At 45.4% G+C, this 20,726-nt stretch overlaps 1 protein-coding gene across 2 annotated transcripts in view; it reads left to right on the top strand.

Annotated features, from left to right (window-relative positions):
- Positions 1–20,726, top strand: part of MYO7A (myosin VIIA) — a 65,262-nt gene that overhangs the window by 38,219 nt on the left and 6,317 nt on the right. For both annotated transcript variants that reach the window (XM_075050456.1, XM_075050455.1), the window contains exons 25-42: positions 1,174–1,301; positions 2,585–2,711; positions 6,940–7,059; positions 7,791–7,964; positions 9,171–9,398; positions 10,663–10,833; positions 11,845–11,962; positions 12,255–12,381; positions 12,496–12,665; positions 12,767–12,957; positions 13,509–13,633; positions 14,466–14,623; positions 15,875–16,028; positions 16,144–16,299; positions 16,709–16,814; positions 18,482–18,595; positions 19,180–19,267; positions 19,905–20,011. In XM_075050456.1, the coding sequence (XP_074906557.1) occupies positions 1,174–1,301; positions 2,585–2,711; positions 6,940–7,059; positions 7,791–7,964; positions 9,171–9,398; positions 10,663–10,833; positions 11,845–11,962; positions 12,255–12,381; positions 12,496–12,665; positions 12,767–12,957; positions 13,509–13,633; positions 14,466–14,623; positions 15,875–16,028; positions 16,144–16,299; positions 16,709–16,814; positions 18,482–18,595; positions 19,180–19,267; positions 19,905–20,011 (2,562 nt within the window). The remainder of the gene's footprint in view (positions 1–1,173; positions 1,302–2,584; positions 2,712–6,939; positions 7,060–7,790; positions 7,965–9,170; positions 9,399–10,662; positions 10,834–11,844; positions 11,963–12,254; positions 12,382–12,495; positions 12,666–12,766; positions 12,958–13,508; positions 13,634–14,465; positions 14,624–15,874; positions 16,029–16,143; positions 16,300–16,708; positions 16,815–18,481; positions 18,596–19,179; positions 19,268–19,904; positions 20,012–20,726) is intronic.

Here is a 20,726-nt window from a genome sequence, read left to right as displayed (position 1 = left end):
CCCTCCTCTGGGTTTGGCGCTACCTGTCTCTCTGCCTGAAAGATTTAAGGAGTGTTTAAGGGGAAAGGTTGGCTTCCCGTGTCTCCTTGAGTCATTCTGCACCTCGCGCCGGCCTCCCCTCGGCTCCCGTTCTCCATCCATCCGGCACTTTCCCTCCCCTCTCTCACAGCCCTCCATCTAGCTGCCGATACCTCCCACCACTCCGCGATGGTCTGAACGTTATCCCTGCTTTTAGCTTCCTGCCCTCCACCGTGGCGTGGGTAGCAGAGGTGGGGGTCTCACCCACCCTTTGCTCCTCTCCACTGCCAGGGGTAAAACTCCCCACGGGAGCAGTTAGCCCAAGCTGAGAGCTTTTGAAAATCCCATCTCAAAAGAGTGAGGAGCAATAATTCTTTTTTTTTTTTTTGGGGGGGGGGGGGGTGAAAACAATGCAAAGACATGGATTCAGTCTTCTTTCACACACTGCCATGTCCACTTCCAGAGCAGGCACCTTCTCACCTGGCTGTAGCTGCTTGAGAGCGTAAAAGTGCTCTCCGAGATTGTCACCTTCCTTCCTTTAGGGCCAGTGGGGAGAAATAGGACCCCTAAACAGCTAATGTGGCTCTGAAAGCACTCTAGAAATGCCCTTCTTTCTCCAGCCGCTCTAAATGGAGACTAGGTTGACTAGCTGAGACAGAGAGCTGGTAGGTGGATGAATGCCATCCCTGTTTTCACAAACAGCACCACGCTTATGTGCTTTTGGCTGCATCATTAGCATGGGGAGCGGGTCCATTCTGTCAGTGTTTTAATAATTTTTTTAATAGAACTGAGTTAAAGGGACAGGCCTTCCTTGGCAATAAGCTGGGGTTATTCCAGAGTCCATTGGTGGCCCTTTTCTGGCTGCAGGACCAGCTCAGAGCTGGGATGCGAGGGTGCCATTGTAGAAACCCTGGGCAAAGACCAAGCAGGTGGGAGTGTGACTAAACAGGACGATTTTCAGCTTCACTCGTATGTGATTAAAGCCAACAAAGTCACACCCTCCCATTGCCGATAAAGTGCTTAGATTGAAGAACTTCTGAGACCCCTCCTGGCTGGTGGAGGGGTCCTCCTGGGGAGCACCACACATTTGGGATGGGGGTGGGGGGGACATAGCAACTGGCTGTACTGAAAGAGAGCAATGTGTCTGGTTGGCAGGTGACAAAGAGACTTCACGATGGTGAGTCCACGCTCCAGGGTAATAGCATGCTCGAAGACCGACCCACCTCCAACCTGGAGAAGCTCCATTTCATTATTGGTAATGGCATCCTCAGGCCAGCCTTAAGGTTAGAAATCAAGACAAAGGCATAAACATGCCATTCTTGTCATTCCTTCTTCCTTGAGCTATTGTCCAAATGATTTTGCTATTGTGTGCAACTTTACAAGGCTCTCATTATATAATTTTTTTGGTTGTGTTGTGTAATACGGGCTGGGCTGGATCATGTTCTCTACTATCCATATCAGACCTGATGGGAAGACCACAAAGAGAAGCTCAAATGCTTCTGAAAGTGTTAGTGGCTACTGGATTGGTTTTTTTAATGCTCACTCTTGTTGTTCACTACCCTTTGTTTTCTATTTGACCTTTAAATCTCTTTTGTTTGTGTGAATATTCTTAATGGTATACTAATGAAAAACTCAAATTCATTTCAGTTGCTAAATTAAGCATTTGAAAATTAGAAAGTGCCAAACTAAGGCCAACATCTTTGGTTTAGCCCGTTTATATGTGTGCGTGTTATAATACAGTCCTCTTTTATGTAGTCTCATGTTCTTTTCACTCACACCTATCTGCTCACTCCAGGAACAGTGGGCATCCTCATCTGATGAGCAGCTTCTCTAATTTTCATTTTATCCTCCCAGTTCACCATGAAAACCTTAGCCTTACTTTTCTGCACAAAGTCTGCTCTGAAGGCAGACGTTGTATAGTGTCCCATGGGGTTTGTCAGTGTAACAGGTTGGCTAACATTTTTGTTGCCTCCCATGTAGACAAGGAAGTACTGTTATTCCTCATTTTGCATGTAGAGAACTAAAGTTAAAGTCAAAAGTGGACATTAAATCCCAAATTGAGACACCTGTCAATGTATGTGCCTGTTTGGATGTAAGAGGTGGACAAACCTTGACCTCCACCGGAGCCGATAGCTCCAGCAAATGAATATTCCCAGCTGATGGCCCTCTATGAAAGTTAGTTTAGGAGACTTTCTTGGCGTTACTGGGAAATCTTTGTAAGAAGCCAGAATAGATTCCATCATCCAGAGGTGACATTGAGCTTCCTTGAACCTTGAGACTCCCTTTTATTTCCCTCTTTCTCTAAGCAGTGTCAGTCAGCTGTGGGAAATCTCAGCTGAAGCACAGGGAAGACTCAGTGGACGTTACAGGACTGGTGACGGATGGCATTTTAGAGACACTGCAACGATCAGGGTGACCATCATAAGGGCAGTTAAATTAATATCCTTGTGATGCTAAAATGAACTTTTAACTGTCAATCACCTGCAGACAGGGTCTGTGTCTCTCTCTGTTCATGTTGAAAACCACCACCTCCTTAACTCTAATGCTTTTTTCATTGCTATTGCAGGGATGAAATCTATTGTCAAATATGCAAGCAGCTGACCCAGAACCCGTCCAAAAGCAGCCATGCCAGGGGTTGGATCCTGATGTCCCTCTGCGTGGGATGTTTTGCTCCTTCTGAGAAGTTTGTGAAGGTAAATTGTAGATTATATTTGTCTCATGAATTATCTGCCAGTACATTTTCTTTTCCATCCATGGGACCAGCTTTCCTCTTGGGTTTCACAGTACAGGGAATCCTGGTCTTTATCTTTGCCAGCAATGAAAATGACATCAAGTTCCTAAGAAAAGTATGCGTGATCCCAAGTTCAACGTCTAAAGTGGATCAGGCAAGTCAGTCAAGTTGACTCTCTCTTTCCTATGATACTAAAGGGAGTGTAAACAACTTGTTCAGATGATGCCTCCTGCACTGTAGGTGTGTGAAGATGTAATTAAATGACTTCTGGCAGGAAAGTTGACTGTGGGAGGCTGCAAGTGGTATTTGTACACCCAAAATAGCCCACATTTCTCCCCTGTTTCTCACATGCAAAGGTCTATGCATTCATTCAAGCATCTACTGGCTTTGACAGTATGACCTTAGGCCTGTACTCTAACAAACTTGGCAAGGAATAGTACTACACAGCTAATTATAAATATAACTTAATATAAAAAATTGCACATATAAAGGCAAGCGTTTAATTTACCTAGAAGTATATTTGCATAGTTGCTCTCTGCATGCTACAACTTGCCCCACCATGTGTCATACTGAAAACATCCAGCTCTAAACAGCCACATGAGAGATGACAGGTAACATTTCTTCAGAAGCACTGTGGATCAGCAGGACTGAAGTCAGTGGGAGACGCTAAGCAGCTGACACTTTTGAAAATCAGGTTGTTCTTAAGGATTTTCTTTTTTTCTGGGCAAAGTTTTGTTGCTTAGATTTGAACAGTCTGCCTTCCAAATGAGTTACACACCTACAGTCTGTCTAACCCCCTGTCGTGGTTTAAGCCCAGCCAGCAGCTAGGCACCATGCAGCCGCTCGCTCATTGCCTTCGCCCCCTGCCCCGCAGTGGGATGGGGAGGAGAATAAAAAAAAAAGTAGAACTCATGGGTTGAAATAAGAATGATTTTATAACTAAAGTAAAATAAAATGTAATACTAACAATAATAATAATAAAATATAATAATAATAATGAAAAGGAATATAATAAAAGATAAACCCCAAGAAAAGACAAGTGATGCACAATGCAATTGCTCACCACCCACTGACCAATGCCCGAGCAGCGATCTGTGCTCCTGGCCACCTCCCCCCAGTTTATATACTGAGCATGACGTTCTATGGTATAGAATATCCCTTTGGCTACTTCGGGTCAGCTGTCCTGGCCATGCTCCCTCCCAGCTTCTGGTACACCTGCTGGCAGAGCATGGGAAACTGAAAAATCCTTAACTTAGGATAGGCGCTACTTAGCAACAACTAAAACATCCATGTGTTATCAACATTATTCACACATTAAATCCAAAACACGCTGTACCAGCTACTAAGAAGAAAATTAACTCCATCCCAGCCGAAACCAGGACACACACACTGGACTGCTCAAGTTAATCCCCTGCCTAAGAGTTTAGCTGGCTCAGGGCAAAGGGCTCAGCACTGTGTCTTTGCTTAGCCATGTTATACGACCTCCTTTGTCCCTCTCAGATCTTTGAATGTTGGAGCCTGGACCTTCTCACTAGCCTGCTGGAGATAAAGATGTTCCATTAATTTCCATAGATATCAGATCAGGTACCGTGTCCTCAGCACTGAAAGAGCTGAAGTCAAGAATAGAAATCCCTCCTTCATCCCCAGGCCTTGCCAGTACGAAATCTAATAAAGCAGATAAATCACTGGCAAAGTGGCAGAAAATTAAATTATGTCTGGAAATGAGATCTAAGAAAGTATGCCACAGGAAGTTGTGTGGGATTAAATCTTTAATAGCAGAACATTATTTTAGGTGAGCGAAGCACTTCTCAGAAATAATTTACGGGTAGCTCTGGAGACTCAGACATAGAATCATAGAACATTTTGTGTTGGAAGGGACCTTTCAAGGTCATCTAGTCCAACCCCCCTGCCATGGGCAGGGACATCTTCAACCAGATCAGGTTGCTCAGAGCCCCGTCCAACCTGACCTTGAACAATTCCAGGGATGGGGCATCGACCACCGCTCTGGGCAACCTGGGCCAGGGTTTCACATGTACCTCTGCCCAAAGTTATGGTCCATGCTGAAATATGTGGCAATATCCCCAAAAGCTTTGGAGAGGGTTTATACTAATTCTGCCCTTATTCATCACTCTTTTGCACCTTGGGCTGTTGGAGATGACAGGCAGCCTGTGGTGACAGAAACTCCTCGAGTATAAGTACAAACAACATTTTCAGCAGCTCACACTGGTTACCTTTCAAAGCCCCAGTCTTGCAAACAGCAACACACAGGCAGTGACTTGGGCAATGTCTTGGATCTCCTCTGAAGCCACTGTAGTTATCCATGGGGACATCACTGACACCTTCCAGCTTAAAATGTTATTTTTGAGATAAAACTTTCTCATGATGAAATGTTAACTCTGCCCCTGAACCACATACATTCCCATCCAGACTCACTTTTTTTGTTTTGTGAAAAGCAGAGGAATGTTCACTTTGTTGGAGTTCAGTGAACGCTTCGGTTTTGAAGCTACATTAGCCCAGGCCACCTAGTCCAGTCTGTTCTGGGTTGGGAGACAAATTCCATGTCAGTGCCAGACCTTAAAATCTCAGACTCTTATCTATTAGTACCATGTTTTCAGGAGTTAGTAGGCTGCCAAAATCTGATTTACTGTGAGTTCACTGAGTACTGCTTTAACTGTGCAATAGCTACCATTGAACGTATGATAGCCACGCGTTGGCTATCAGCCAGTTAACTAGATGACATTTTGTTAACCTCACTTCTTTTTCAATTGATGTCCTATCTTCTCATTTAGCGGTAATTATCCACCATTTAATAGAAGGAAAAGCGTATGAGGGTAAATATCTCTTAGCGTTTCTTTCCTATACTCTTCCACGCAGTGAATGTTGTATCAGACTCCTGGTTACTTTTCTCCTGAAACCTCTAGGCTCTAACTTTAATAGCAGCAATATTATGGAAAAGATGAGGAATTTCAGGAAATTGTTGTGCCTGGAAGTTGTTCCACAACCTTCAAAAGTGTCAGTTAGAACTGAACGTTTTGAGAAGGATTTAGCTGATAATGAGGCAGTCTTCAAGATGTTTTCCTGCTCCCAAATAGGAAGATCACACTTTGGATCCCATTAGACACCTTTATCACATCTTATGCTAAGCATGGGTCAAGAAACATTAGCGCTCCTGTTCTTTGTACTGAACTTTCAACTAGTAATGGACTTTGGTGGGAAGGTTCAGTCACAAGGAAGGAGAAGTACAAAAAAATATGTAATTACATAGTGCATTATTAACAGCATAATTAAAAACTACACTTTTACACAGCATCAGCTGCTTGCAGTCATTTGCAACAGCTCCCATCCATATAACTGGGCTCTATTACCTAGTTATTTCAGAGTATCTCTGTAAGTTACTGCTGACAGAGACACCTGTCTCTCTACCCATGTTATTTATGGACTGACAGTGTTTTAGAGCAGTCTGCGTTACTGAAGGAACAACTGTATGTTATCATTCAGAGAACTCTTTATCTGTAAAGTCTTTCTGAAAAAATATGATTTACAGAACTATTAGTCTTAGCTACCTTTTTGGCCAAGATATTTATGTAATATTTTTAAGTGTATTATCTTTCATATTGTGGAAGTCACTGGATTTAATTTTCTCTACAATAATGTGGTTTTATTTTTAATATACAGTGAAGTGCTTCAAATTCTGGTTTGGGATCTTCTAAAATGCAATTTAAAACCTGACTAAAGAAGCATCTGTTTAGTGTAATTGTGAAAGACCTTTTGTACTGGCTGCTAAGTGTTCTGAGCAGCATTTGCTTACAATTCCCCTGGATCATTACTTACGGGTCTTTTTCATTCACTCCCATCTTTTTGGCCAACATTCAATAACGCTTTATAATACATCTTTAAAGTACAGAGATAGAAAGCAGTGGCAGCAATAGCAGGAATAGAAAAGCTGCTGCACTGGCTTTGATCAAAGGTCTGTCTAGGCTGGTATCTTATCTCCACCGATGCCAGAAATGCACAGTGTAGGAACAAGGCAAGGGTGCAGCAACGGGATGTAGGAACACCCTGAGCCTGAGCGGTATCACTGCTGTTAGTCCCACAGAGCTTTTCTCCAGTAAAACATTGCTTTTTAACCTTTGCAAATGCTTGGCCTCTAGAGCCCATGGTCTAACCAACGTGTCCCCTGCTGCCAACAGTATTTAAGGAACTTTATCAATGGAGGCCCCCCGGGTTATGCTCCCTATTGCGAAGAGAGGCTGAGGCGGACGTTTGCCAACGGGACAAGGACACAACCACCCAGCTGGCTGGAGCTGCAGGTACGAGCCCTTCCATCCCCTCCCCAGGCAGCTGGGGCTCAGGGTTTAAGCCTTTCACTATCATGGGAACCACATTTCTGGCAGGACAGAAAGTAGCATGACAATATACCTATTTCTCTCAAGAATTTTCATGTATTTCCAAGATATGGCATTCCCTGTGCATCCTGGCTTTGCTCCAGAGTATGTTGAAGATCAGTTCCTTTGGCTACATCAATACTTTTAAATTAAATGTCCTCAAGAGTGCTCTCAGGCATTGAGGCCAGCTGGCACGGAGCAAGCCTCCATGTACGCTAGGAAACTGTCTTCCAGATGAACGTGGCCACAGGCGAACTGCGTACTGAGAGTAGTCCCTCGGACTTCTTCAGGGATAGCCGTAGCTGGAACAGGCACAGTTTTTACAGTAATTGTTCATTTTCTATGCTGATTTACTAGCATAGACAGCTGTGCTCCAGTGCCCAGGAGCATTCCTGGGCATGCTTGGATTTACTGGATTAGGCATTTTGATGACTGAATGTATTAAATAAAAAATCTGGGACTTCCAAGTGCTTCCACTGGCTGAGCGTACATTATCCTGTTGAGAAGTATGTTATGGTAGCATTGAAAAGCAGCCAGTCAGTGAGATCAGGGATTAGAAAATGGTTACCACAGGTGGGTGGAAGAGTATGTAGGTAAATGGTCTCAGTGGGATTGAAACACACATGTCTTTATAAAGTTTGACTTTAATCCACTAGGCAACCAAGTCCAAGAAACCGATCATGCTGCCTGTCACGTTTATGGATGGGACAACAAAAACGCTGTTGACCGACTCTGCAACAACCGCTAAAGAGCTCTGTAATTCTTTGGCCGACAAAATCAGCCTGAAGGACCGATTTGGCTTTTCGCTTTACATTGCACTTTTTGACAAGGTATATCTTAAGTTAGGTACCTGCCTAGCTCTATGAAAGAAGAGGGAGGTTCTTTGTGCTGTCACATATCTTCCAGAGGGCAGAAGGACCCTGTGCTCTGAGCAAATGGCCAGCCTTGAGGTCAGGAAGAAAGATTTCTACAGTGCAAGTCCCAGCGTGATTTTCACAATAAGAGTAGTTAAATGCTGGAGCAGGGCTGTAGAGACACTATGAAATCTCCCTCCTTGGAGATATTCAGAATTTAACAGGAGAAGGCACGAGGCAACCTGATCAAAGATGGTCCTGCTCTGACCAGTGGGCTGGACCAGAAACCTCCAGAAATGCCTTTCTACCTACATTATTCTGTGATGCTATGCTCTTACTCTCAGTCAAGATACTTTGAGGTGAATTTCCAGTAAAACAGCCTGGATTTTTACGCAAGGGAGAAAATATATTTAACTGGAAAGCTAATGGCTTTCCAAACTGCCATACCCGCATTGGCATTTAACCCAATTTATTTAACCTCAAAACATGCTTTTTTCAGAAATTCTGTAAAAATAAAGTTAAGCATAAATGAGAAGTGAAAACAGACCTAGGGTAAGACTTCATCAGGTGAGACAACAGCTGCAAGCCAATGAAACAGAATTATTCCTACAGCAGCTGCGTAAGAAGATGAAGTATATTCTCATCTCCAGTTGTGGCCACCTCTGCCTGTGGGTGGAGAAGAAAATGGTTTATACTCCATCTTCTTGGTCTTTTTTGAGGAGACGTTCATCCAGGGATGTTCACTCAGCAGATATAGTGCTTTAGGGCTTCATACGAGACCACAGTGAGAAGACAGAGGTGATAAATCTTCTGTAACAGGACAGGCTTTTTGTTCTGGGTTTGTCTGATGCTTAGCATGGTTGGATCCAAGTCCATGACACTGAAACAGGGTGTTTCAAAGCACAGTATGAATAAACAATACTTTATAATGGGAACGTTGGCTTTGCTAGTTCACGTTGATGTTCTCCTTTCATTCTGGATGGGAAACTGGGGCTCAAAACAAAATGACTTACCCAGCTGGGCTGTAGACCTATTCAATCTTGGCAGGCTAGTAGAGATAGCTACTTTGATTTATTTTGATAATAAAGGAAGCCTGGGTGAGTGACTCAGAGATACATATCTCTACCTAGGAAGGTCAGCATTTAGTGGGGTGAATGCCACATTTACCTCTGCCCTGCCTAGGTCTCCTCGCTGGGGAGCGGCAACGACCACGTGATGGACGCCGTGTCTCAGTGCGAGCAGTACGCCAAAGAGCAGGGAGCGCAGGAGCGCAACGCGCCGTGGCGGCTCTTCTTCAGGAAGGAGATCTTCACTCCTTGGCACAACCCAAGTGAGGACAACGTGGCCACCAATCTCATTTACCAACAGATCGTGCGAGGGGTGAAGTTTGGGGAGTACCGGTGTGACAAGGTACGTGACCTCAGCAGCTCCTGGTCTGGGCCAACATGTATCCTCGACATGGTGGAATAGGTTGCACCAAAGGGGATGAGAAATCTTCATCCCTGAACACCCGCTAGCTTGGGGATTACGGTATTCGCTTGGGAAACGGTAGCTACAGGAATCACGTCCTCTTGGCTGGGGACAGACTGGACGCTCCCATGTGCTGCATGAGCACCCTCTCCTGGTGAATTTTGGATGCGAGATTTGGATTCATCCATCAGCCTCATTTTGGAGGGCCACAGGTAGCCTGTAACCCCATCACCAGATCAGGAGTTACACAACAGGATCCTGTTTGGTGAATCCTGCTAAGCCTTAAACATGAGGGATGCTTTTCAGGATACCCAGACCTCTGTCATGCAATACAAACCCAGTAATGCTGCCATATGCTGAAGGGACATTGGCAGCAGAAACCTTTGCTTCTAGAATCTTTAGAAGCTTACAGAATTATTCCAGTGTCACTGAAATCTTGAGCATCTCAAGAAAGATCAAAATCTCTGACAATATGTCCATCACTTTTTTTTTTTTTTTTTTGGCTTGTGTTTAAAATCATCCAGGTGTCAAACTAAAGACATCTCTCTTCCCCGACACCTAATCATTCTCCTGTGGTCTGGTAGAGTCCAGTCACCTTGAGAACTAAACCATCTTTTCCCATCTATATTGCATTAACTGTAGCTCTTTTATCCTATGAGAAGTCCTGCCCTTTCTTCCTCCCCGTCTCTTGCTCCTGGTCTCCTCATGCTCTTATCATCTCAGTAGCTCTATTATTTGACCCCAAAGTGCTTGGAATGTAGCTGCACCGAAGGACATTTTACAGTTCTGCATTATGCACAGGTGTGTCAGCTGGTGGGCTTCTCAAATATGAGAAATGATGGATACATGCAGTTTTTAATCATTAAACCCTGCCTACCATAGCAAAATCACCCACTGCTGACTGCAGGCATCAGGAGACTGAACTTCAAGGAAAGACTGGGACAAACATGTTCACACACAGTACAGGGTTGCATGGTGCTGGTCACTGAACATGTTAAGGCTTAATCATAGCTTTTAGTGGTCAATCCCTGAACTTTAGACGTGCAAAAAGCACTGGTGACGTTCTGCTGAAAGGAAAAAACCCCACAGCATTCTGAAGGAGCAGTACAGCCAGACTCTACAAAGAGCTCTTTGGGTGCTGGAGGATGGATGTTGAGGTGGTGGCCTGGTAACAGCATTAACTTGGCTTGTTTGGGTCCCACAGGAAGAAGATCTGGCAGAACTGGCTTCCCAGCAGTACTATGTGGACTACGGGTCAGAGATGGTACTGGAAAGGCTGCTAAATCTAATTCCATCCTACATCCCAGACCGAGAGATCACAGCTTCAAAAACAGTGGAAAAATGGGCTCAGCTCATTATAGCTGCACATAAAAAGGTGGGGACAATATATCACCTGGCAAGGACCAAGCCATGCTTCAGTAGCTTCATGTGCCTTTTAAACATACATCAGACATCATAGCCCAGCTTTTAGCCTGGCCTGAAGCTAAAGCAAAGAGAAAGGGCAGGTTTTGTACTAGCCGTATTCAGCTTTACCACTGGTTTCGAGGCAAGATCTGACAGAAGAAGACGACCTGCAGAGATTCACTGTGAGAAGTGAAATGCCATCTCTGGGGTCTCGTGTCTGTTACAAAGGATCGTGGTGTTATTGGTTGTATTACAGTGGCAGTTCACGTCTCCAGGCAATGTCAGGACTTTATTGTGCCAGGCATTGTATAAAACCTCCCTGATTTCCTTTAGAACATTTGTGACACCTTCCCACAGCGACACCTTCCATAACTCATGACCACTCATGAGGGTTGGTCAACCAGGCATGAGAACTGGCATTCATTTAACAGCAGGAGGCAGCTTCAGATTAAGACCCCTAAAAATGTAAACGTCTCCAAGTGCATTAGGAGTCTCACCTCCCATTACTGTCAATGGAGACCCAGGGATACAATTCAGTTGGATCTTGCAGGTCCTCCATCAGCCTGTCAGTTACATACAGAAGTCTCAGGTACCTGAGGATGTCCTAAATAAAGCTAGATGCCTGTGCTTAAGGGCTGCTGAGTGTCTGTTTCCAGCTAAGGGACTGTCAAGCCAAAAGATAGACACCTACCTTAGGGAAACCCAAAGTTAGCTGAGATGAATCCCACCCAGACTGGTCACCCTAGAGGCTTGCCCAGCCTTCTCAAAGTCAAATTATTCTGTGAAGTGGGAACCAAAGGCCAGGACTTTGTCCAAACTATCACTTGTTCATGTAGGACTTTCTTTGGCCCTTAGTGGCATTGAGACCTCAATTAATATTAATTCCAAGACATTCAGGTGACATGAATTGGTTTTGTTAGCTCTCTTCCTGGATATAACTGGGTTTGTACTTCATGTTGGTTGTGGTTTGCTTTGTCTGTAGGGAATTTATACTCAGAAGAGGGCAGACCCAAAAAAAGTCAAGGAAGAGGTAGTGGATTTTGCACGTTTCAAGTGGCCTTTGCTGTTTTCTCGGTTTTACGAAGCCTTCAAATTCTCAGGTGAGTCAGTAGAGCACATCCCTGGAGCACAGGATGCTCCAAAGCAAAAGGAAGGAGACATAGGGACTCCACAGACAAGAAGACTTAATGGACCATATAGCTGGTCTTTTTTTGGTACATTATTTTTTGGCGTATTCTGATTAACAATAGCTCAAGCTACGAGTCTGCCACTATTTCTCTTACTAAAAATAACACTGAGGTTTTTGATCTTTGCATCTTCCTTTGAAATGCACACACTTTCTATATCCTAAGACACTTCATGAACCGATTGTATGTCTTGTCTTCAATTCAGGGCCAAGCCTGCCTAAAAATGATGTGATTGTAGCTGTCAACTGGACAGGGGTGTACTTTGTGGATGAACAGGAGCAGGTTCTCTTAGAGCTCTCTTTCCCAGAGATCACAGCTGTGTCAAGCAGCAGGTAAGGAGCAACAGATTTAGCTGGTAATCTCACCATAAACCAGCCTTTTTCCAGGCTTTGCCTCTTGATGCCATTACGTTTCTTATTTATGTCTCCTATCAAAACATATCCCAGAGGGGGAAAGTTGCAAGGGCAGAGTTTCACCTTGGCCACCATTAAAGGCGATGAGTACACTTTCACCTCCAACAACGCAGAGGATATCCGGGACCTGGTGGTGACCTTCCTTGAAGGACTAAGGAAGAGATCCAAGTATGTGGTCACTCTCCAAGACAACCCAAACCCTGGTAAGTAAATGACCCAGCCCAGTGGTAAACGTATAGATAGATTAATTACTTCCAAGGGATTTGGGAAAAAAATACCAAACTAACGGTTGTTTTTCTTACAGTGGGAGAAGAATCCGGGTTCCTCAGCTTCCTCAAAGGAGACCTCATAGTTCTGGACCAGGACACAGGAGAACATGTGATGAACTCAGGGTGGGCTAATGGGTTCAATGAACGGACCAAGCAGAGAGGAGATTTCCCAACCGATTCCGTGTACGTCTTGCCTACAGTCACCATGCCTCCACTGGAGATCGTGGTAAGCTGTCTTACAGAATGTCAAAACTTGATACAAAGCCTGAGGAGGTCAAAGGCTTCCTGAAGAGCTTAGATCTGGCCAGAGTCTCCCTATGATAAGGTGGAAACTAAAGTGGCTGAGAGAGGTGACAAGTTGTCCAAGGCCGAAGTGATCTCAGCCTTTCTTCTGATCTTGTCACCTCGAACACCAGAAGCTTGTGACTTGGAATATCCATGAATCTAAATCCCTCCAGCTGGCCTCATTACTTGAATGTATATTTGGGGTTGGAGGGAACCACTACATTCAGATATGGAGCTGTATCATCCAAAGCACATTATCTTCATTAGAAAATGATCCATGCTATAGAAACATTTGTTATTCCTTGCATTGGTGACTGAGAATGGCACAGCAAAATGACAATTACACAGTTCTTACTATTAACTGGAATTAATGGGTTATTCTTATTCACTCACTGTTCTTCTTTTGATTTTGTATCTGCTTCCTCTCTCTGAATACACCAGATATATATTATATCAAATATAGTGGGTGACAGAGACCTTTTCATCTCACAGGCACTGGTCACGATGACCCCTGACCAACGGCAAGATGTTATCAGAACCTCTCAGCTGGCAATTTCAGACAGTGAAGAGAGAGTAAAGCCATACACCTTGGAGGAATTTTCCTATGATTATTTTAGGTGATTGTTTTAAACCATCTTCAAATATTATAAGAATAGGAATCCATATCCAGGTAGCGTGGGAATAAGGAAATTTTTGGCTACGGGAAAAGACTCCGAATATGCCCTTGTGTGACTTTGTACAATTGCAACCTCCAGTTTAGGTCATGGCATTTGAGCTGTAGGTTTTCCTACACAGACAAGGTTTCTTTTAAGAAAGATTCTTCAGATTGGCTCAGCACAGGTTTAACTGTGAAATTTAGTATTATGTGGGAGGCTGTGCATAGTGGTCTCATATTGCTTTCCTATGATCCCGTACACAGCCTCAGACCTCATAGGCAGCAGTTGAATTAGGTGCGGGCATTTTCATCTCAGCTCCAAAGACTTAAATGTGCACCACTGCTGAATGCAGCTGACCAAACTGATGCCAAAACTCCCACTCCTGTTCAGATGGGCTGGCAATCCAAAGAGGCAGACCAGATCCTCGGGGATGTCTTCACCCTGGTAGGCTTGTTCTGCTAGGCAATATTCTTTCAGTGTTGCTGCCCTGACCATCCATTGCCGTCATTCTTCCTCTTGTGGTTAGAAGCTTTTCGGGGTAGAGAAGGTTGTTTTGGTGTCAGTACTTGGGCAGGGGCCCTAAGGGACTTTTCCGAGCCCTAGGAAAGTACAAACGGTTATCTTTGGGCAGAACCGGAGCTGGATACTTGCTAAACTGTGAAGTCCCATTTGGTGTAAGAGTTCATTAGCCAGGTGTTGTGAGCAACCTTCCCAGGTGAAACACTGGCCACAAGCCGTCCCTTTTATCATTCTAACCTCTCCACCTTTCCTCTTGCTTTGCCTTTGCCACCAGGCCACCTCCGAAGCATACCCTCAGCCGGGTCATGATCACCAAGAGCCGCGGGAAGGACAAGCTGTGGTGTTACACCCGTGAGCCCATCAAACAGCCGTTGTTGAAGAAGATCCTGGGCAGCGAGGAGCTCTCCCAAGAAGCCTGCATGGCCTTCATTGATATCCTTCCACTGCCTGGGGGAGCCCTTGGGCAACACGTCTGACAGGCAAAGGGTTGACCAGGCTCTTTAGGGCCCCAAGCAAAGCCCTTGGAAAAGTTTCTTGTCCCTCTTAAGGGCTTGGGGACCATGTTGCAGGCTTGGAGATAGGTCTGATCCTGAAATCTGTACTCAAGCATCCTTGCGACCTGAGGGGTGTCTGCTTCTTAGTAAATGAGGGCCAGAGAACAAGTTATTGAGTCCTGCTGGTCCACACTGCTTAGTGGTTAACTCACTGGCTCTGTTCTGGCTTGCTTCAGCTATGTCTCTCCAAAATACATCTGCTGTGGAAGGCTGTAGACCTAATCAGTGTGGATGCAAACAGTCCACATGGCCTCGAGGACTGAATATCCCTTACCTGGCAGAATGTACACAGCATGGGAGAGATGAACTGAGTGCAGACATCAATCCAATCTGTTGAAGTAGCTTTTATTTTTTGGTGAGACTTTGCTCTAGGATCCAATCTTCATGGTTTGAACATTCTGTTTATATAAGCCTGTTACTGATTAATATTATATTCTTGCTGCTAATACTGGTTTCCTCTTACTAGCAAATAATAACAGGAGGAGGAATTCAAAGAACTGGCAAAAAAACAAGAGGGCATTTGTAATTTTATCCTTTTCCTCTTGCTGTGTCATACATGTTAATTCAAAGAACTGGCAAAAAAACAAGAGGGCATTTGTAATTTTATCCTTTTCCTCTTGCTGTGTCATACATGTTAATTCAAAGAACTGGCAAAAAAACAAGAGGGCATTTGTAATTTTATCCTTTTCCTCTTGCTGTGTCATACATGTTAATTCAGAAAACTGTGGCCTGTTCTCCTGCAGGATAGTTGCAATTTGGCATGACGGTGAAGGTAGTTATTTGGTTCACGTTACTGCAGCTCCACTGGTGTCTGACACTAGCCGAAAATCTGGTCTTTTACAATAGTACCTGTATGTGTGATCAGGTAACACATGATCACATGCAGCTTTCTTAGGTCTACATATCCTGACCCCAAAACAATTCTTTCCACCTAAGACGGTGCATGATAAAGGGAGAGAGCTTGCTGGACATCGCCTAAAGCAATCTAAAGCCTTTACGATACACTGAGCCCCATCCATCAAATTGCAGCTGCTTCTGTAGTCATGTGTAGGATGTCTTTAATGACATCATCAACAGAAGGGCTTCCCCAGTCATCCCAGTTAGTTGATCCTTGACTCCTACCTCCCACCAGTGCTGAAGTATATGGGTGACTATCCATCGAAAAGGACCCGCTCAGTTAATGAGCTGACAGATCAAATATTTGAAGGTGCCTTGAAAGCCGAACCCCTGAAGGATGAAATCTACTGTCAGACCCTCAAGCAGCTCACAGACAACCACATCAAGTAAGAGTCATTCCTTCCCCTTGGCCCAAATGCACTAGCCTCTGTTGAGCAAAGCAGATCTGAAGTGTCCGTGCTCTGGGTGATTTTTTTTCTTCCTGGGTCTTTCCTTGTGTAGGTACAGTGAAGAGAAAGGCTGGGAGCTGTTGTGGTTGTGTACAGGCCTTTTCCCTCCAAGTAACATCCTCCTGCCCCATGTCCAGAGGTTCCTGCAGTCCAGGAAACATCACCCCTTGGCAGCAGACTGCATCCAGAGACTCCAGAAAGCCCTGAGGTACGGCACCACAAGACCTCCTAGTCCTGACTGTGCCACAGCATCCAAATATGCATGAGAAAATATGAGTAGGAGATATTTTAGTGGCTGGGGGGGACAGTGAAAACTCACAGCCTCTCTCTCTGTGTTCAACCAAGTGAATGAAAGGGACATTGGGCGGAGGATATCGCTGATAAACTGTGTGAGGGAAAGTAGAGATTAATTAAGTTGACTTTGTCCAGGTCCTTCTAAGTCACCTACAACCTATTCCCCATTACAATTTTGCTTTTTTTTTTTTTAGGAGGGGAAAACCCCCTAATATTAAGGAAGTAGCTGAAGTTACTCAAAAAATAATATGTATTAAAATGGAAGATTTAAACAAAAGATTCTTGCTTTGATGCTTTGGCACTTGCCACCTCCTGTTTTGCAGGAATGGATCCAGGAAGTACCCGCCCCATCTGGTAGAAGTGGAAGCCATTCAACACAAAACGACCCAAATTTTCCACAAGGTTTACTTCCCTGATGACACCGATGAGGTAAACAGGGGAGAAGGAAATTCTTCTTTTCTGTCAGGATGGCAGTCAATTTTCCTATTAAAATCTCAGAAGAGGCTAATATTGGTTCTGATTCAGAAAAACTCATCCTTTCCAGAAGACTCTGGACCAGAGCAGTGTAAGGAAAACCCATCCTTATCTATCCTGACCAGCTCAGGGGTTTGATTTGCTGCAATTCACGTTTTTCAAGATGTGCTAGTGTTTGCTGAAGGCTTTATACTATGACCCCAGAAAGAAGGAAACTGGGTGGGTTCATCTCCATTCACTCACAGTGGCTCACAAGCCTTGGCTACCAGTTATTTGCAGCCTAGACCAACAGACATTGTCCACCCAACTACACCAAGCGGAGTACCGTGATGGGGCTCCCTGGGGACTGGGCATATTATGGCAGCACTGGCAAGCAGGTAACTGAAATTATACCTTCTGACCTGAGATGACACAAAAATCATAACTGCACTCAGGAACCTCTCATTAAGCATCTTACATGCTAATAAGGCAGCTCGTTATATTGATGCCAGAGCAGATATGCATGTCCTTGCAGATACTGCTGTCTCATGCTACTGATTACAGTCTTCCTGTGAGGCTCATATCTCTCTCTCCCTTCGTGCCCTTGGGCACAACTAAATTCCTGTATTTCCGAGTGGGTTTCTGTGTAAAGGAGTGCACACCCATGGAAGGAAAAGGATTCCTCTCCAGCAGCTTGCTTATCTGTAATGGGGAGTTGAGAGAACTACTGGGATTTCTCATCACTTTGAGTGCTTTTTTCTACACAACCAGCAATGAGCTTTATACACATGCATCTGTGTGAGAGCCAGTAGAAGGAGCCAGTGGGACTTTTGCACTTGGATGGGTTTGCTGTGATCCTTTCGGCCATGGCAGTCACCCAGGTGGACTGGCAGTGTAGCACCATTCCAGTACAACATGCATCTGCACTGAAGAGCTGCTGAACACCAGCAGCACTGAGCTCCAGGCTGGCCTCTTGTGGGGTGTGGAACATGGGCTGTGGTGGTTCAGGCTAACAGAGTCATGCATGTGGTGGTCAGAAGCTTAAATTCCTTAAACTGCTACGAACCGAATCTCTTTAAGTGGACAGAACAAGACTGAGGTGATGTAAATGCTGAGCACAGCTCAAAAGGCAAAACCAGGACTGGGACCTGCATGCAGGTGGGACAGTCCTTTAGAAATCCCATCCACACGTAAAGCAGGAGTCATCTCCCCTCTCTTCAGCTACCTAGAAGTCAGGCGTTTGGTCTAAGCCAGGCATCTGACCTCATCTTCATCAGTGGAGAGACAGTTGGGACAAATCAGCCTGGAGGTATCTCGCTTGCTTTCTACCCCCCCCCTAGAAAAACAGCTCTGAGACGTAACTGTTAGATCAGAAAAATCTTTTGTGTTGCCCAGGGAGCTCTGGATAAGCCAGCACAGGATACAGATAGAGCATCACGAAGCGCAACGGTACAGCAGTAACATGGCTGAGCTTCTCCAAACGTCCCTTCCCATGCCCAGAGCCACAATCCACAATGTCACCGATTTCATTGGTGGTGGGCACCTAAATCCCTTTGTGCAGCTTGACCCTAGAGCTCCTCAGAGACCATAAAGTGGAAATTAACCTTGAGGTAGCAGTGGTGAGGATCTTCATTTCTTTGTAGGCATTTGAGGTGGAGTCCAGCACAAAAGCCAAGGACTTCTGCCAGAACATCTCCAACAGGCTGCTCCTAAAGTCCTCTGAGGGCTTCAGCCTCTTCGTCAAAATCTCCGACAAGGTGAGTGACCCACCCAGAGGCTGGGGTAGCCCCGAGGCACTCGGGGTGACCCACCTGCCAGTGGGTACACATTGGTGGAGCCAGAGCTCTCTGCACCCTCACGGGTGAGATGCATTTCTCGGCAAGCAGCGCGGTGTCGCTAAGTCAGATCCAACCTGCTACAGGTGAGATTCGCAGTCCCACAGCCCTGACTTACAGCAATCGTCCCAAAGGGCTTAAAACACAGGCAAAGCTCTCCTAGCCTGTTGCTGAGTCAGGTTTATAAAAAAGGATTAAGTAAGAAAAATGTGAAGCTTAGAGCTGCCTCAGGCAACTGGGAGAAATCTATGGAGGCAGTCATCATGAAGGGAAACGAATGGCTCCAGTGAAATAGGAAGCCGTGGTAAGGATTAATGGGTGAAATTAGAGACAGAGCCTGCAGCAAGGTGCTGGCTGTGGCTTTCTCATGTCAGCAGTTTGTAACACATCAGCGTAACGGGGACAAAGCAGCGAGCAACAACTACAGGAGATGGGGCAATGGCCAACCCTGCCTGTGGCTTCTTGCCACTTGCTCACTCTTCATAACCATGTGCTGTGTCCCCCAGGTCATCAGCGTCCCCGAGGGAGATTTCTTCTTTGACTTTGTGAGACACCTGACGGACTGGATAAAGAAAGCAAGACCAGCAAAAGATGGTAATGGTGACTTTTCTCCATTGTGGGTCAGATAGAGCCCTCCCAGAGCCCTCCAGACCTTTCAAACTAGATTGACCACACGGTCTGCCACATCTGTTGGGCCACACTACTGTGGGTCTGCTGTCTGGGGACAGCCCTAGGGACATCACCTGGGACATCATCTGTCCAGGAGCAGCAAGACCTCTGCTCCAGGGCTAGACCTGGCCCCTACAAAGAGCACCTGACGGTGGGCAGCTCTCCAGGGCCTGTCTGTGGGAAGGTTTCCGTGGTGGGATTCATCTCGCCTTGCTGCCCACATCCACAGTGGAGCTGGCTGCAGCTCTGCTGAATATATCACTGGCTGCAAAACACACGTGCCACCAGGGTGCAATTCCTCGGTCCTGCATTAGGCACGAGCACTATCACTGAAGTACAGTCGTGCAAGTGAATCCAGACACTCTTTCCATTTTATTAAAGCTTTGCAAGGGAAAAAATGTGGGGGTTTTCCACAAGGTCAGAGTCCATTTGGCCTTGCAATTGCCCCTGTCCCTGCAGGTTGTGATGGCACATGGGCACCGCTGGCTTGCATGGACACCGATTACGAGGTGGTACTCACAACATCGCTTTTACATATCTGCTCCCTGCTTCCCTTGCACAGGTATAGTGCCTTCCCTCACCTACCAAGTGTTCTTCATGAAAAAGCTGTGGACCAACACAACGCCTGGAAAGGACTCGATGGCAGACTCAATCTTCCACTATTACCAGGTACTCCGGGAGCCTGCAATAGCAGTGGAGACTTGGGAGGAATTAGGAATGGGTTACAAAGGCTTTATCCATCTGCAGATGGATGAAGTCTTGCATTAAATAGGAAGAACTCTTGCCTTAAATAGAGCACTGGAAAGAGCGCTATTGAGTTCCATGGTGAGGAGCAGCCTTTGTGCACTTTAGGGTAACCAGCTCAGCTGGGATTTGGGCCAGCAGCTCTTGGGTGGGCAGCAAGAAACAGGAGAGAGTGTGTCCTGCTGGCAGCCTCAGCAGGGAGGCTGAATTCAGAGGCATCACGAGGGTTTTCAGCCACCCCCATTCATGGAGATGAGCTGTGATGGTCCCAGCAGTCAGGTGAGAAGTTAGAGTTCTGCTTTTGTTTCTTCTGGTGTGGAAGAGACACCTTCATGTCCCGAAGCTCTCTCTCACATACACATACACTCCCTGTGTTCTTGCCTAGATAAAGTGGTTATCCCAGTATGACTGCATCCCTTAATGCTTGAGTTAGTTAGTCACTTGAGACATTTTCAGACACTTCTGGTAACGAGGGAATAGATTTTTAAAATTAAAAAAAAAAAAAAAAAGGCAGAAAACCCATCCAATTCCAAGTGGCCATTACTAGGGGTGGATCTCCTGGGATGAGGGAGGGTGAATAAAACTGTAGGTTCACACACCTGACAGCTAACATAGGCACCTCCCTGTTCCATGTAGGAAC

Source organism: Buteo buteo, chromosome 18 (assembly GCF_964188355.1).
Source record: "Buteo buteo chromosome 18, bButBut1.hap1.1, whole genome shotgun sequence".
Classification (NCBI taxonomy): Eukaryota; Metazoa; Chordata; class Aves; order Accipitriformes; family Accipitridae; genus Buteo; species Buteo buteo.
Note: the sequence above shows the minus strand (reverse complement) of the source record. Positions and strands in the feature narration are given on the sequence as shown.